General features: G+C 32.5%; 1 protein-coding gene and 1 pseudogene across 3 annotated transcripts in view; one reads left to right on the top strand and one right to left on the bottom strand.

Moving 5' to 3' along the window:
• The window catches only part of Mmp2 (Matrix metalloproteinase 2), a 185,824-nt gene that overhangs the window by 18,767 nt on the left and 148,057 nt on the right, over window positions 1-19,000 (bottom strand). For both annotated transcript variants that reach the window (XM_087411496.1, XM_087411495.1), the window contains exons 5-7: window positions 18,803-18,949; window positions 17,442-17,584; window positions 9,746-9,904 (exon numbers count right to left, since the gene is read on the bottom strand). In XM_087411496.1, coding sequence (XP_087267622.1) covers window positions 9,746-9,904; window positions 17,442-17,584; window positions 18,803-18,949 — 449 coding nt within the window. The remainder of the gene's footprint in view (window positions 1-9,745; window positions 9,905-17,441; window positions 17,585-18,802; window positions 18,950-19,000) is intronic.
• On the top strand, window positions 1,287-9,739 carry LOC147908150 (uncharacterized; annotated as a pseudogene). The gene is made up of 3 exons (XR_015546772.1): window positions 1,287-1,357; window positions 2,357-2,629; window positions 3,118-9,739. The product of XR_015546772.1 is annotated as an uncharacterized LOC147908150 (transcript).

Raw genomic sequence — 19,000 nt, forward strand, 5'->3', positions numbered from 1 at the left:
GTGAAAATAAATAAATTTTATTAAATTTAAAAAAATAATGTTTAAATCAAAGAAATTTTTTTACAAATTAAAAAAATTTTTTTTAACCCTATAGCAAAGAAACATTTCTTTAAATCGAAGCAACCTTTTCTCTGGATGTAGTTATTAGTGGCAATAATATTTCCTACTTTTTTTCCATGTTCATTTGTCCTCGCATGTAATGCAACGCGATGTAATTTATGCTGCATTGCACGCAGTTAAAATATTGATGCCGTAAACAAATGAGAAACAAGATGCGAATGAGTTGCGGTCGAAAATAAAACGCGGAACGGTATGAACGTGATCGACGATGCGTTTTATTTCGGGATTCCTTTCACATAGTTCACAGTTTCCATGTCCTGAGAATATCTTTCTAGGTTCACATATATATGCAAGTACAGCCGTCATAAATATTTCACGTGACGCACGTATCGCGTACTTTACTACTCTTTCACAAAAGATACACCGATCAATTTTTATTTCTATGTAGAACTATCGTGCGTTTTATGACTACAAAAATGAACGATTCTTTGAAAAGCCAATCAGCTTTTGCTACTTCACAAGTAGAGTTTCAAAAGAAATTGCAATCCACTTTCAAAGAATTATAATATGAAGAGAACTCTCTTTCTTTTATTATACACAAAAATTAAAGCAGTTAAATTTTGCGATATATTGTAATAATTTTATTATTTTTTTTATATTAATGCATATCTCGTGTTAAAGATTCGATTAAAATAAAACAATATTTTTTTAGATCTATTTTTATAAAAATCTTGGGGAAATATATAAAATATTCCAAAATATACAATTAAAAATTTTTAAAAAATTAAGTTTAATTAATTATTATATATTACATATTAATTAATATATATATATATATAAAACATATTACATATCACATATTAATTAATTAATTTTAATTAGTTTTTAAATATTTTATAGTTGCTTATACGTTTGAAGTTGCAAACAGCTTTTTTTCCTTCTTTCTTTCTTTCTTTCTTGTTTTTTTTCCTCAATCTAAAGTTCGAGAATGTTCATAATATTGCGCCAATTTCTACCACCACGATTTCATACTTCGACATGTTGGTTACAACGGCGGCCGCGAACTGCAACCAATGGCGTCAGTGCGAGACGAGGACGATGCATATCGAGAACCTCTCACTTTAGTCTGATTGTCAGTCCATTCAAGTTCACCAAAATCTACCTTTATAATTCGAATTATACATACATCGTCATGAAGCAACATTGCACGTTATACGAGCCTCAAAATGGCGACGAGTTGCTTTCTCTGCGAGGTTTGCGAGCAACACTCCGAAAATGCACAGGAGAGACCTGACGTGTAAGATTTAAGTCGCATGTATATGTGTGTAAGTCTGCATGTATGTGTGTGCGCGCCTGCGTAATACCACGATAGATAATCTGCGAAGATACTTGATGGATCAATAATGATATATTCGTATAACAATATTCAATACGATTTTCGATCAGTTGATTTTACGATTCAATATGAATTAAAAAAAATTAAACAGTAGAGAGATAAACTGAAACAAAGGAAAAGAAAAAAAAGAAAAAATCGACAATGGTCGTAAATGGAATAATCAAAGATGGCGTAAATTTTCTAGTAACGTTTAAAAGATGCAGCACGCATAATTCGCATAACGGAATTATCCTGAAGATGAAAATAAAGAATTCTCATGGTTGATTCTCTATGCGTTACGCGTTATGCATTATGCAAAAATCTGTGCTGCGAGCTATAGAATCATAAATTGTTAGCTCTTTTAAATGATTAAACTTCGATTAATTAAATCGGTGATTAACTTATTAAATAATATCTATATTATTTTATTAACATGGACAAAGTTAGAATTCTTTTTTACATTTTTAATATATGAAAAGATAAATGCAATTAAAAATGAATTGTAGAAATTTTGCAGCAAATAATTCTGATGGATAAATTAATTATTGATTACATTAACCGCAAATTGATCAAACTCATCTCAAATATCGAATTTGCTCAATTAAGAATATTGTTAACTGCTTACGAAATTCATTTCTTTTTTAAACAAAAATCTGTATCAATTCATTCATTTAATTATTATGAATTTTCAAATTATTATTTTATATATTTTCTAGTACTTCATAATTTCCATTTCCTAACATTAAACATTAAATCCATTTAAATGTAATCCAAATAATTATTGGTCGTTCCTTATTTATAAATTTATGTGCAGAATCGTCAAATGATAGTGTTACATAGATAAATATGAAGAAGCTAAAACAATTTAAAAAAAGATTGAAATACGAAATAATTTCTATATCATCACACTCATCGATTCAGGTTTCAGGAAGGTGAAGATCATTAGAAGAAATGGTTGAATGCGATTGGCGAAGCTGTCACTGTGCTCGAGTTATTTCTCGCAAACTTGCTCCACAGGCTTGATTCTGATAGACAATGTTACGAATGCTAGTCCGATTTTGGAAATGACCCCAACTTCTCCAAATCGATCGCAAAAGCCGCAGAGACCGATCGATCATCATTGCAGAGAGAACCGGAAACCAAACGATGGCCCATTATTACATTCGTTACCATCGATCAGAAGACCGACCATTATAAGATAAGAAAATAATTAATTGAAACAATTATTCGTAAAAAATATCGATTGACAATATAATTTATATAAAGTTTAGAGAGAGAGAGAGAGAGAGAGAGAGAGAGAGAGAGAAAATTTCCTTACAATTTTCTTATATTGAAAATAAACACTTTAAATTTGTATCTCAATTATAGCTTAAACGGAAAAAACGCGCAAAAAATTTATAAAATTGTTGGACCCTGCATTAAATGGAGAAAATATTATGAATAGGAATACTTAAATTGAGATTTCAACTTATCAGAAACCGTGTATTCCGGTGTAATTGGTTTCTGATAGATTGAAATCTTAATATTAATTCCTATTCCTAATATTTCCTCCATTGTGCGCAAGGTCTTAAATCGTGTTTCATTTCTCCTAGAATTGAATAAGTCATCTGATGACTGATCTCTGGCATCAATCGTTAACTTCGAGATTTCCCAATATCGTACGAGAGTGCTGTTCTCTTTTTCAAAAGGTCGACATATTCACATGTTGTCAAAGGAAGAGATGAAGGAAGTGCAACCGATCAAGTACGTGCGCTACCTCAAGAACATCAACTAGGACGAGATCTCGAAAGTGCCAGAGGAGGCGAAAATTGTCTGGGAGGTAGCGATGGAGGAGCTGAAGGAGAACAATGATAAGATAAAGGATCTACAGGCATACGTTCATCAGCTTGGTGTTACCATTCAAAAACTTAAGCCAACGCTGAAAAGAAACAAGTGCAAAGAAGTGTAACTTCCGTCAATGTTTTCTATTAAATTTATACGTTTATATTTAGCAGCAAAATATTTTTTAAATCTGTAATCCTTGTAATTTTTTTAGATATTTATTATGTTAAGTTAATAAAAATATAAATTATTATCTTATGAATAATAAAATGTCTTGTAATTTCTTTAATATGTGATTTTAATTGCTTACTGAAATGAAATTCCCTCTTCTGACATTAAATAATTTAAAACTTATTAATGATACATTTTTTTTAATTTACGGACATTTATAAGTCACTTTAGTCTTTATTAAATGTTGAATAATAATTTATTAAATAGTACCATATAACGATTTTTTATTTTGCAACTAATTCTCAGGTTTATTATTTTATGTAGTTGCGAACGAATAGACGTGACATCCAAACGGTAGCGGAAGTACCACAATTACGCCGCAAATAAGATCCGTTCTCTCTTTCCCTATTATGGCGAACGAGACTAAGCTGATTTCCGCTGTCGTGCTGTTTGCATTCAACAATGCGACTGTACAAACAGAGAAACGCGCGCCGCAGCAAAAGCAAATGCGTTCGTCGATGGTGGATCCTTTCACAGAAGACAAATGCGAGTCCTCGTTCGCATTCGCGCTCTCTCTTAGTCTCTTTCCCGTGACAGAGGCACGCAACGCGTAATACGTTTACTACTGACAGCAATCGGGGAAGAATGTACAGGGTGAAACGGGGTAAACCAGAAATGGGAGGTCGCTAGGCGAAGAACGATGCGTTTGCGAGACGGTTATACCAAAGGATGAAAGCGGTAGAAGTCCTTTTATTCATTATTTTTGAATAAACCTTCTTGATTAAAAGAGCTCATAATGTAATGAAAAATTGGAATAATAGTAATCCGTGCTGAACTATTATTAAATGATAAGGAGATAATAATAATTTATAGATCGTTAAGTATTATTTTAAATTAAAGTATTAATTTAAGTATTATTTAAAGTTAAAATTAAATTAAACTCAAGTTAGATTATATATTTTTTTAATTAAAATAATATTAGCATCGCGATAATTAATAATAAACTTTGTACGTAAATAGATTTATTAATTTTACTCAGGATCGTTTACTGTAGAAAGCTATTAGCTTAAAGGATCAATTAATATGAAACTTTTGTGTTTGTGATACTAAGTAAATGTTTCTCAAATGTTAAGTAAAAATTGTCTTTCCACCACGTGGTTTATCTCGTCTTTTGTAAGTAATTTTCCCGGATGCAGCGCAGCACGAAATAAGTGTGCGTGGAAAAATCAAGACGGAAAGGATAACATTGATAGACAGATGGAAAATGAGAATAACAGGCAGATAGAGAAAGTACAGGCTCTCACAGAGTGAGAGCGCGAGAGGATCGAAATGCATTCGCGATCCCCCGGAGAACCACCCTGGCAAAGCTCTGCCGCAGTATACTAAATCACCATCCCCCAGTGGGGAGTACGTCCGTATACCCTGGTGGGGTGACGGGGGGAATGAGTAGTGTGGGCAAACCCTGGTCATTCTTTATATTTTATTCACGTTTCATTTCATCCCCGGATTCCACGTAGCCGAAAAGAGCAGACGGGAAGTCGTAACGAGAGTAACAGTGCATCATCGTGAGAGACGTAGTCTCACGGCATGCAACCGGAAATACGTACATGCGATGATACATCGCTACGATAATTTTTGCGTTCTCGTTGTTTTCGAAAGAATAGTGATCGATCGGAATATATTAGAAATTTAATTCTTTCATATATAATACAATACAAACAATTTGACTGAATTGATTTGAATTTTTATCTCTGATCGTATTTGCTTCTTGCAAATTAAATTGATTCATTTTTTTAATTACTGATTATATCATGGTTTATCAATCGTAGTTGAGAATGTGTGCTATTATATATTTTTATTTAATAACTCAAGTTCAATATTTTTATCATTATGGATTTATTGCGACTGTTATAATGGAAGAATATAATCGATAATATTACCAGAACGAAAAGCATTGTTCGGAAGATAGATAGAATACTACCAACTTTTTGCGTAACTATAAATTGTATAATTTTAACCGTTTTATTAATTTTGTCAAATTTGCGTTTAATTTCTTTACACTGAGAATGACTTAATAATAAGATCGAAATATATATTCTAAGAATTTGAAATACATAAAAATCTGGTTTGCAGTTCCTTCTTGTTATTTATTGTTTATTATTATTCAGCCATTATATAAGATTATTTTTACTTCTTTCACTGAAAAAAATGTTAGTTGAAAATGGACAAAGCAGAAAATTTTGATTATATCAATTAGAATTGTCTGTGTTGAAATAGTAATGGCAGTACAAAGTATTTTTGAAAAAAATTTATTTACGTAAATTATTGTATGCGACAGCTTCGTCGCAACACTAATTTTTACATCTAATGTGTAATTAAACATGAATATATATTATCGAGGATTATATAGTATGATTATAAAAGAAAATGAAATTATATATAAATAAATAAAATTATATTATATATAATAAATGTAGAACTTTTTTAAATACTGTGAATAATTAAGTATTATAAATTATAAGTATTATAAATTAGCAAAAGTTTTTAAATGATTTATAGTTAAAATGGAATAGCTAGTTGCAATTTATTTCAGCTTGTAATTTATTAACGTGGTATTTGTACGACAATTATAAAAATAAGTAAATGAGATTGATGCTTTAGATTAAATTCTTAAATTCAGAAAGAACCTGAAGAATTCGAAGTTGCGAGTAATAATAAGTATTTACATGAACTCAAAGGATAAAGACAAGATTTAAAATATCGTATAAAACTTCTTGCAAGATTTATTTCAAAGAGGATATCAAAAGACGGAAAATGCGGAACAATGTACGCTAGTTCGGCCACAAGAAAATATCATATATGTTTCACCGCATGCACATAAAATATCTGCATTCTTCTTTTGTAACATTGTGTCATAAAGTCAACCACGTAAAGACAACGAATCGAAAGCTTCCTTCTATTTCAAACATTGCAACAAGTCGGAAACTCGTCCTTCCAACAGTTTTATTCCACCGGTATGATGTATCATTTTTATTGCCGGTCTTAGTGGCAGTTTTAAGCTTGCACCGCGAAAAGTTAGAACATACGTCAAAGAGAGAAATGTTATTTATGTTTTTGCTTTATTAACAGACAAATAAAAAGTTCCCACTTTCATATTAACAGACAAAAAATTTTTATTCATTTAATATTTATTATTTAATAGAATAGAGTGGAGGAATTGCGAACATAAATGTAAACAATATTATTGTAACATATTAAAATAGTGATAATTTCTGATTTCTTGCACACAGCAGTAGTTTGATATACATTTAGTGTCATACTATACATTATGATTACAGAATGCACATGTTGTTTAAAATAAATACCATTATATATTTTCAATGTTTTTGAAGCAAGAGAGAATGAGGCAACTGCGAATCTCTAAGGAAATTGACAATTATTTATTAATTATGGAATTGTTATTTATAAATTATATAAATATTTATTCAAATATATTATTTAGCTTTAAATTGAAATAATTAACATTCACATATTATCGATATAAATTATAATTTTAAACAAAAAACAAACTTTTTCAATATTACCTCTGCATGTATAATTCTAAACGGCAAAGATTTTGTTTTTTGTTTATAAAATTATAATTTATATCGATAATATATGAATAGTAATTATTGTAATTTAAAAGTAAAATAACTGGAATATTTTCTTTAAATAAAGACTTCTACAATTGATAAATAATCATCTGTTATTTAATTTTTCTCTTTATAGATATTCACAATTCCGTTATTCATCTCTAATATCTTCTAATGTTAATAAATATTGAAAAATATATAAAATAATAAAACTGACTGGCATTTGTAATAAAATCTAAGAAACAAAAAGACGCGAACAAAGACTTCTTCGGTTATTCTTTATTCTGTAACGTAAAGAGAATATTCGAACAATAATCCTTTTCGCGCTTCTGAGCATCCCTACATCTTTCAATGTTTTTACGTCTCACAGGTACGCATTAAATGCCATAGAGTTGTTCAGGTCGAAATATTTGACTAGTGCAATTGTGTTTCGCTATGCAGCGGCTGACTATCAAACGATTTTGCTACTGAAAGGCTAACTTTACCCCCGTCGTAGGACTATAAAGTGCCTTATCTACTGCAAGACTACTGCGAGACATAGATCCTTGCCAGAAATTCAAATTTCCGATGTTGCACAGGCGCCCGTAATCTCGATTAAAGAGCCAGGGTGTCTCAACTTTATCTACCCATCGCTTTTATCGATTTTGAAATGTATCATATTTCTTACAAGTTCAGAGTAAATTTCTCGTTAATAAATATAATCTCGTTAATAAAAAAAAATAATTTTCAAATGGGGCATTTTTATTTACAATATTCGAACACATATTTAGATAGACCAAAATTTCTCTTATCTTTTCAACACCCTGTATAATGGACTACAGATTTCCGCAGTTTGGTCGGGTGAATATAACTAAGCTGTTTCTCATGACTGAGCGATTAAAGCAATTTCGACATGCTCAAGTTGTGATCCGTTACATGCGCAGTGAAATTACACGGGTGATTCCGACAATAGGAGGTGTAACACGATAACCCAATATTGAATATATTCTGCGATAATTTTAGTCTAAATAAAACTTCTATAAACTATTATGTGCATTCGCTTCGAAATTTGTTTTATATTATTACAAATATTTGGAATAATATATATCACTCCATTACTTCAAAAGTGACAGTAACTCGTGCAAAAAACGTGATATTTGATTTATTATCATGAATTAAATATTACTTTATCTATCATCAAAAGTGAACTACCTAATTTCATAATAAAATCGTCATAATTCAAAAAGAATGATTTTTTAGAAGTTGTGAATGGAAAATAACAAAAATGACATTTAATCACACACTGAGAAAAAAGATTGGCTGCTACAATTAGATATAATATAGTATTTTTAATTGGCTGCAACAACTAATTTTAGTTTGCAGCAGCCAATTTTTGGTTGCGTTAGCCTTTAATCCGCAATGTCAGTATAGGATTTTGATAGGCTATCACAACTAAAAATTGACTGCTGCAATCAATTAAAAATTCTATGCCATATTCAGCCAATTTTTTCTTTCAGTGCACATTACGAGTATATTCTTTTTATCGATATTATACGGTAATAAAGGAATATTTGATTTAACTATATTTAACTATATTCAATTTTTCGAAACATGAATACAGTTTATAAAATATATAGGTTTAAAATTTATTCAATTGGGATTTGAGATAAAAATATAAAATGTTTCGACGAAATAGCAGTTGGCGAAACTTATTATTATTAATCGGGAAATTTATATCGTCCATTACTTTCGCCAAAATTATCCTACGTTATCCCCTCTCCTCGTCAGGCTCGCCGCGCTATAAAGAGCAAACAACTTTTTTAATAAACTCGATTGCCGACACGCCAAGCGTTATGTCGCACATTACAAGCCGAGCCGACTGCAACAGCAGTATCGCCTTAATGCCTGCAGTTGCTCCGACAGCATGCTCGAAATTGAAACACTGCACACGAGCAATGCTCACCCGCCCCCGCTCGATCCCACGCCGATAACGCGCGCTATAAATCTCACCTCTACCACATCGCCGTTCACCGAAAGTTTTACGATCGAGATAAACTGCTCGCACATCCCACTCACTAGATTCACACCGCGTGAATACGAAGAAAATTCGAAGAACGGAGCCACGAAGTCACGGAATGCTAATCGCGCAGCGTACAATCTGCAGGACAACTCCTGCTCCTGTTTCCATTTGCTTTTTAGTCGACAAAGACTAAATAGTATTTTATGACTAGTAAAATTAATACAGCGATATTTATATTTTATCAGAGCTCAACGATGTTTTTCAATTTCAGCATTATAATTCATTATAATTCGTTATAATCATACTGTTATTTTTTTAATAATTCTAGTCTCTGTTTTCATTTTCCTAAACTCATAATTAACGATGATATAAATATTACGCAATATATTATATATCGTAATGTATTTTCTCTCTTTGATTTCAAATTTATGACAATATTTTTTTGAGACTAAAATTATTTTTATCACATCCCAACGATTTTCTCTTGTTCTCGGATCCATAATTTGCGCGATTCAAATTTAATATCTGCTTGAATAAAAATTTCATTTATATTTAATATTAATATTTTTGTACAGCTTCACATAAAGCTCCAACAATTTATTTTTTACGAGGAAACAACTTTAATTTAAATACTGCATGTTTAACGATCGCGCAAGTATTAACAAGTAGCGAAAGAGAATATCTTACCGTACATCTGCTGAATCCCATGGCGATCGTCCTCCGGCAACTCGTAGTTGGGGCTCAGTCCTTGGTACCAGGGATACATGAGAGCACCTTGGACCGAGCTGTGCGCCAATCCCAGGGAATGGCCGAATTCGTGAGCAGCCACCGCGAACAGACTAGTGCCTGAAAGAAATACAAAAATATTCAAGACTGACGCGTTTTATTAAGGCACTAGATATATATGTTCCTCATTTTGATATCCGCCATTTTGATTCTATTTGATTATTATATAGGACGATTAGTGACAAAGGTAAATGTTAATTAAGAAGAGCTCGGTCACCTTAAATTTTGATAAAAATATACTGAATCGATGCCTTTTCGTGTAAAAATAAAGATTTGACAAGAAAAAAGTGTCGCTCTGTTCCGCAAACTGAAATGTTAATCCTTAAAGTCGACGACTATTCGGATTAGGAAATTTGTCGCAGCAGTGGTTCACTGCGTTATAAATACAAATTCAAAACTACTTTAGCAAAAAATTTATGTTTTTAAAGCGTAGTGAACCATTGTTATGACAGATTTTCTAAGTCGAATGGTCGACTTAAAGGATTAATATCTCGGTTTGTGGAGCAGAGTTACACTTTTTTCTTGTCAAATCTTTATTTTTACGCGAAAATGCATGCGATTTATTTTTATTAAAATTTGAGCTTTTAACATTTACCTTTGTCACTAATCGTATTATAACCTATCAATCAAGAGGAACCAAAATGGCAGATGAGAATATTTATCTAGTGCCTTAGTTTTATTCTTATCTGTGTGATGCACCTCGCGTCAACTGCAATATTTGCTAGTATGAAAAACAAGAGTCGTATACAGATTTGCAAGAATAACAACACATTGACAAATATTTGGCAAATATTTCACGGAGGCAAAAACGAAATCGTTACGAAACAACTGTAACTCAACAACTGTACGTCAACATATAATATATCAATATAATGTTTTTCGAAGGACAAAACAATATATTTAAGGACATAATTCTTTATAAAGTTATTTAAATAGTAACATGAACGTCTGAAATTTAATGAAACTGAGATGCATTTTTCTGCACTATTTCAAAATCAATTTCTACATCATGTCTTTTGACAAAAATGTTCGAAGTAGTTTTATCTTTGATACCTTTATCCTTATTTTCTTTACTACCTCCAAAGACACCAAGTCATGGTAGTAGAGAAAAGCGTATCGAAACTTTTTCGTGTTCACGTGTCTAGTTTTCCGGGCAATTGCATCGGGAATTGCCACCGCCGTCACCACCGCCGCGGAATCTCCGCCTTCATTTCGTTTCGTTTCGTTTCGCTCTGATTCGATTCCAACCCGCATCGAGGAACTACTTTTCTAGATATGGGTTAGGATCGTAAAGCGATCGCCGATTCGAGGCGAGTTGCTGTCACCGGAAAAATTGATAGTATAGCGAATCGTTGCTTGCATTGCCGAGAAAAATTCACGGTATCTTGTTACTGAAACTTGGCGAAAAATTCCCAGCCATATAATATTTGAAAAATTCAACCATTATAAAAACTATGTGATTACTTAGAAATTCGTCTCGTTGCAAAAGGAAAAATCTTTAAAAGATTGTAAAATATATTTATATAAAAATATATATTATTTATATATATATATATATGTATGCCATAAAAAATTATATGTATATATTTAAAATATTCAACAAAAGATTAAGATTTATTAGAATTCGTATTTACCTAAGTGCAAATCTATACTTTGTTGCTAAGCAAATAACTCCAAGAGTAAGTAATATCAAAATTTATAATATCTCCCTTTATAATTTTCCTATAAAAGATTTATTGTTGTAGATCCAATTCAAAACTATCGCACATCTGAAATATCATCATTCGTTTAAGCGTGGTATGAACATAAAACCTCGTAGGCGACATAAAGCGAAATATAAAACGTACATAACATGAATAAAGGTGTTTACGAATTATTGAGGATATCTATTTGCGATTTTCTGTTTTTATTGTGCAAGCTTTTGAAACACAAAGCGATAAAACCAGACTACAATTGCTCGGAATAGCAGCGCGTTTATCGTTTATCGTCGATCCGACTTACGTACATTATTCTGGAATCCCGTCAAGAGTTTTCTCTGAGTACCAAAAATATTACTAGGATGACGAGTACTACAACGCGCAACGAAGAAACTTACGTTATATTCCGGAGAGAGATTTCCTTGTTTCCTCTTCAAGTCTTCTCTCTTTCACGCCGTATTCGTCTCTTGCGAGTTAAACGAGCAGAAAGACGACTAAAAGACGAGACAACGCGACTTCTGTATCGTGTAAAATTCTAATGTGCGAAAAATTATTTGACGCACTTTATTTAATTTAATATTGTAATGTAATATTGTAAAAGTTAATTAATATGGGACTGCGAATAAAAGCATTACAAAAGAAATAGCATGCATCCTTGCCTACTTTTTATATGTAAAAAAAGAAAGATACTTTTATCCCTCTCACGAAATAAATCATCCTAACGAAATAAAATGTTTATATAAAAAAGATCGTCATTTCAATATCTAAGATGGATGTTATCTTTTGTTTGTCTGATTATCTTCGATTCTGATCGGCCAGCGAATACTCATAAACCATTAATCTAAATGATCGTCGCAAGTAGTATCACCCTACAACGCCAACAGTTAATAATTCTCGTTAGGCAAACGCAATTAATGGCGAAGCGGCCGTCGCTGTAAATTAACCTCGTTCGAAGGAAGGAGAGAGAGAGAGAGAGAGAGAGAGAGAAAAAGAGAGAGGATGTGGATATATGTCCTGGACGGAGAACAAATGTAACCGATTTGCGAGTGACAACCGCAGTTGTCAGTTATGAATTACTAATGTCACGTCACTGATGTCACGTTTGCACGAGTGAATTCAGTCGCACTGTCTTCGCAAACTGCGAGAAACTGAGATGCGAATGGTTTGCGAATCACGTTGCTGTAATAAAACGTTTCTCTGAAGAAAGTTTGCTCTATGAAGAACACCAACATTAATCGGATTGAACGTATTATATTAATCGTTTCAATCTCGATTTGATTTTATTTTCTCATTATAATACGTTTCTTCCCTTTCGCGTGAAAATTTCGTATTATAATTCTCCTTCAATTTTAGTTCTAATAATTATAGTGCCTGACAAACGTGCGTGAATTTTATAAAATTTTTCGTGACTTTCGTGAATCTCACGAATTCTAAATTTTTTGGGGACAAAAAAGAGCAAGAGAGAGAGAGAGAGAGAGAGAGAGAGAGAGAGAGAGAGAGAAGCGAAGGGAATGCAAGCAAAAATGACATTGCGGAAGGAAAGTTTTATTTTTTTCAGCAAAACTTTCCTCCGAAATATCCGTTCTACACAGTCGACGATGCTGTAATTCTTTTAACCACGGTACATCGATACTGCAAAAGGTTTCTCTTGGCTCAGCCAACGAAAAAATCAACTCTCAGTAACACTCTTATCGAAATCAAACTCGCCGTTTAGCAAGATCTTGTATACGTGCCAGAATTACTATCATTTCCTTTGGAGTCTTTTTTCATGCTTTCAAATTACTTACATTACTTATCTCTTAAATTAAAATTTAATTTTTTTCATTTTTCATAACTGTAGTAATAATTCTTTAATATTCAACTTTTAAAGCATCTTTGTAAGCAAAATTAAATTGATTGCAGAATTTAAATATATACTATACGTGAAATATATTATTTTTGACTGTTTGCTTGTATAAACATTTACTATTTATATTATATGGAAATTGAAGAAAAAGGAATTGAAAAAATATATTTTTTTCTTACGTTAAATATTTTTGTACATTCTCAATATTCGAACAAAATAATTATATTGAAACAACGTCATAATCATCCTCGTTGCTAATTCACCCCGCCGAAATTAACTGTTTGAGCGCGCATGCAGTAGTTGATAATGGCAAAAGAGAGAGAGAAAGAGAGAGAGAGAAAATGAGAGAAAAAGAGAGTGAGAGAAAGAAAACTCCTGTGGCGGTGTCACAGTAACGTACGGTCATAATTATGCTAATGTGCACTATGAATGCGGCCGGCTGCGCCAAAGACTAAGTCGGCGCAATATTAACGACGCCAATCAAGATTCGAGCGTTGGAGACCCAAATAATAATTTACTACGTAATCGTGCCAAAGCTCGCTCTTTTGATAGTGGAACAATAGTCCGATTAATTAATACGGTTAATTAATAGCTGGGACGTGATGGTAATTAAATCAACCTCCCCTTACGGGATGAGAAAATTAGTCGCGGCTTTGCGAAGTGCTAAGAGCCGCGCTTGCAAGACGCAGAGAGAATTATAGGAGGGGCAGACGTGCCGTTATCACCGCCGGCGATAAGGCCAACGATGTTGTTATTAAGAGTTTCGATTAAAGTTTCGCTGAGAGAAAATTCCCCGACTCGTAGTCGAGAGCACGTAAAATGAACTTTAACCACGTTAAGCGTTTAACGCGCAAGTTAACGCGAGAGTTTCAAGTGTCCGACCAAGAGAATCTCCGTTAACGAGGAGAAAAAAATTTGCGTTTAGATAAAGCTTTGAACTTTTCAATTAAAAACGTTTTTTGGTTCTTCTTTATAATATCAAGAGGAAATACGCGTTCAAAATCATATCTCTATTCAATCTGTGCTATTTCCGGAGTGTTTCCTACTTTTTCTACCGCCAATCTCTTCGTAGTTAAAATTTCATCTGCGATTCCGTAAAATTTCATTCGCTTGAAATTAATTATGAAAAAGTAAAACACTGATTATACAAATATATAATACCGTTGATCATTTTTTAAAAAATTCAATATTGTTTAAGCAATAAGTTGAAATGCAAAATTAGAAAAATTATCAACTTAAGAATTACATATTATTATGAATCACTCTTTTGTAAATTACGAAAGTCGGGAAGGCTTTTAAGACTTCTCATTCTTCGTTGCAACCAACTTCTCGCGTTGCAGCAGTTTTATTTTTGCTAAAGCGGATTTGCTGGAGCAAATTAGTTCTTGTCGGGGGAAAAAGCTGCTACTTCGAATTGTATTCCATGATGTTCATTCTCCGTTGCTTGAAATCCCCGGGTAGAGAGTATGGTGCGCAAAAGAAAGTGCGGAAACGTATTATGCAGGAACGTTGCAACGACGACGATAGAAGTGTCCATGACGGCAGAAATGAGATGACGGACTTTTGTTGTAGAGCTCGATTTGCACGATGAGCTTATCGACCGAAATACTTTACGCCATCTTTTCTGCTGCGATAAATTGTCAACCGCCGTATACAAATCGTCTCTAATTATTCTGTACTAACTACTCCTCCCGGTAATAAATCAACGGAATAAAACTTACTCAGCGGAAATGAGAAATAATTAAATGGTTGCCGGGAACAAAAGTTATCCATTTTAACACGGAACAATAAATCAAGCTCTTTAAAGCCCTGTGTTAATTAATTAATACGTATTAATCTGACATGTATAATTGTCTTTCTGCAAAAGAAAATTGCCATATTATAGAATTAATTAATGTTTGATGAAAGATATCTATAAAAGATAATAATCCTTTTAATATATAATTTTTGTAATATATTTATGATATATATTATATAAAAACTTATATAATATATATCATATATACTTATATTATATAAAAAAATACAAACATACATTCGTGTCGCGATGAAATATAATTTATAAACAAAATATAACTTCTAATAATATCAATAATTACAGTTGTGTATTATGTGCATAACATACATTAATAAATATCTCGCATTTTATTAAATACAATATATTATAATAGCTATTGAAAGCTAAAAACATCATATTGTAATGTAAGTAAGTAGGTAATTACAAATATCAGTAGGAGGATAGGGGATGTGGAATCAAATTGCGCAATATTGTAACGCGTAAACGGGGAGACAGTCGGCAGCTTTAATTATTGCGCTATGGCACGTCGCTTGGCTAACTGTTGCAATTACGAGGTCGTAATCATGGAGTGATTCATGCCGCGAATTACGCAATTAAGCAATCTTGATGGAAGCACGAGGGACATAGTGGATCCTCGCAACTTGCGTCGAGAAATCGGCTCTCTCTCTCTCTCTCTCTCTCTCTCTCTCTCTCTCTCTCTTTCTCTCTCAAAACCCTGTCTATCTTCTCCTGGCTTTCACCTACAGCATCGTCACGTCGTCTCAATTGTGCGCTAATTAAACGCACACGCGGTTGCCGACCTGTTAAGGAAACATTGTTAATCATTCCAACAGGTTGTCTGTCTCTGTCTGGGTTTGCACTTTCTTGTTAATTTTCATTGGGAATTAGGCTTGTTTTTTTAGTTGAACTTCTTGCATCGTTCAACGTTAAGAAAAAAAGAGAAAAGACGAAGTGCAGCAAGAAGTCAATTAAAGAAAACAGACCCCTATTGTCGATAATTGTTTCAATTGATACATCGAAACGCGGCTAAAAAAAATAATGAATCGAAGTGTTCGATCTCCTGATATATTAAGCATCAGCACTCGAAAAATCTTGTACCATAATAATGTGTAATTGTAAGGATATTTATGTACGTATACAAATATACGTACACATTATACACGCAAATTTTTTAAAGATATTAAAATAAAACCTGACTTTAATAATTTTGAACTATTATTTTATACGTCATTTATCATTTATATTAAATTATTCGGCTACCTATGTTAATTAAAAGCATTTTAATTAATTTTGTAAAAAGAGAAACTTTAGTTATATAAAAAGACCCGTGAAAATAATTAAGCAATCATCCATTTAATTTTGAAACATATATTTGGTAATAATGTAATAATTGAAAAATTCGAAACTTTAATTTTGGCTACGTTAAAAGAGAGGAAATATATGGAATCGAATCTGTCGAATATAAAGCTGCGCTGTAATAATTAATATTGCAAATGGCATGTATCGTATGTGTGCTATTGTTTGAGAAATTCAAGACAAAACAATTCTTATTGCATTAAAAGAGATAGAAAATACATCGATAAAATCGATAGAGAAAGCTTACAAACAATTCTTCAGACGTTCACGTACGCTGCTCGTGAATACCTTTATATATAACGCTGCCGTCCAGCGTTTTATATTGATCCGACGATATAATGCCTTGTCTCGATAGAATTGAAAGGACCGCTTTCTGGAGTTATCCCTCTTTTCCACAAGCGTGACCGTGCCTTATATCAGATGACCGAGTTGGCGCGCTACCAAAACACGGATGGCTTGGATAATTATTATCGCGAAAGTCTATGGCTTGAAATAATGGGAGAGAAGTTCGACGTGCAAAATGTTGGAAATTTCGAGAGAGAGAGAGAGAGAGAGAGAGAGAGAGAGAGAGAGAGAGAGTTCAAATATTTGTAAAAATATTATACAATGATAATATGATTAATCAAATCAATGATTAATCAACTCACATAACACTTGAAGTATTTTAATTCTTCGAACAATTCGAGCAGACTCTTCGAAAGGAGCTCGAATAAATAGTTCATTCGCTACGAAAAATTGGAGTAAACAGTATTTATTAGGAGTAACCAGTTTTTGTCTGTTCTCTTTTGCCTCATCATTCAAATATTTGCTATTTCATCTGAGTTCATATATTCCAATTGCTCGCGCGAGGGATTTGAATAATTTGAGGCACAACCACCGGAGAAATTCTGATTTGCTTACCTTCCTCGTTGCTCTCGTCCTCCAGCAACCATATCTCCTCTTCGTCGAAGTGAGCGTCTCCACCACGATCCTTGCCAGGGAAAAATGCGTGAGCCAGGATCTGACCTCTGCCATCGAATGGGTATCCATCTCCATGATAACCCCTGAACAATGTGCAACGCGAATATTATCTGGCATTCTGCCAACAAAATTATCAGTTATTGAATTTAATCTTACTGCTTTGTTCGAATGTACTGTATAGTCAATATAAGCTGACTCATTATTTTAAACATTAAAAAATTTTGATGAAATGAAAATGAAAAAATTATTAAAACTTTATAGTCAGATTAATATTTTTGAGCCATAAAACAAAGTGAAATGTGAAAACGCTTACTCATAGCATAAAAATATAGCGGAGAAATAAAAATTATTAGTTAAATAAACCCGAACAGTGCAACAGAATTAATATCTATCAGGAGTTTGCGAGTTTACACAATTATATGGTATCGAGTCGCGTTATTATTTTATTATACATACGATGTAAATAGTTTCGAATATGCCACTGCTGAAATTTCTAAAAGATTCTGTCTAGAATCTGAACGCTTAAATCTAGTTTCTATCACTGTCAAATATCAAAACTAATTGATTTAAATTATTATAATATATATTATTATAATATTATATTATTATAATATATAATAGCTTAAAATAAAAATAATTTTGCGATTTCAAAAATAAACCAAATGTAAGTAAATAATATATTGTATTTATGAAGCATTAATTCGCAAACAATTGGAATGTCAACAAAGTTAGCTGTAAACGTTTCGATTCTGGATTTGAGTCCTCTTCAGTTGCGGAAGTCAAGTATAAACTACGAATTCTAGTTTGTACTTGACTTCCATACTGAAGAGGACTCATTGTCAAATGCAGAATCGAAATGTTTGCAGTTTGTGAGTATATTCCAATTGTTTGCAAATTATATCTTAAAGCCTTATAAATATATTATTTACGCACGAACAATTACGAAGGCAGTTTATTTATATTTTATTTACTTTGTGTATTACAGAAGCTATGCTTTTCGTGGATTATCTCTGTGTCCAGATCTATCATTAAAATGTCAAGCATTCTAATAATGCTTTAATAATTATTGTTCATTTATATTATTATAATAGTGAGTTAATTAATCCCAAAATTCTACTCAATAACAAAGTATTCATTATGAAATGTCATTCTTGCTTAACGTAAACATTTTTAGCGTTGAAATAATTTCAATCGCGGAGTCAATCACTTAAAATATCAAAATATATACACATGCATATCAGGATAAGTAGGTTATTAAATTAAATGAAGTTTCAATTAAAGTTAATTTAAATTAAACTTACCGGTGGAAGTAGACCAGAATATCGGCATGATCACTATTGATCTCCTGGAAAGTGAGTTTCGAATTCCTGGCCCAGAGGTCGAGGGCCTTACTCAGTTCCAGCCGGACCCCGCCGGTGTCCAGGCCGCTAGGCTGCTCGGTTCTTAAACTGCAACAAAAACGAAGGGAATATTCCCATATGAGAGATCGATCGATTGAT

The sequence above is a fragment of the Acromyrmex echinatior genome, chromosome 11, assembly GCF_024713525.1.
Source record: "Acromyrmex echinatior isolate Ae372 chromosome 11, ASM2471352v2, whole genome shotgun sequence".
NCBI lineage: Eukaryota > Metazoa > Arthropoda > Insecta > Hymenoptera > Formicidae > Acromyrmex > Acromyrmex echinatior.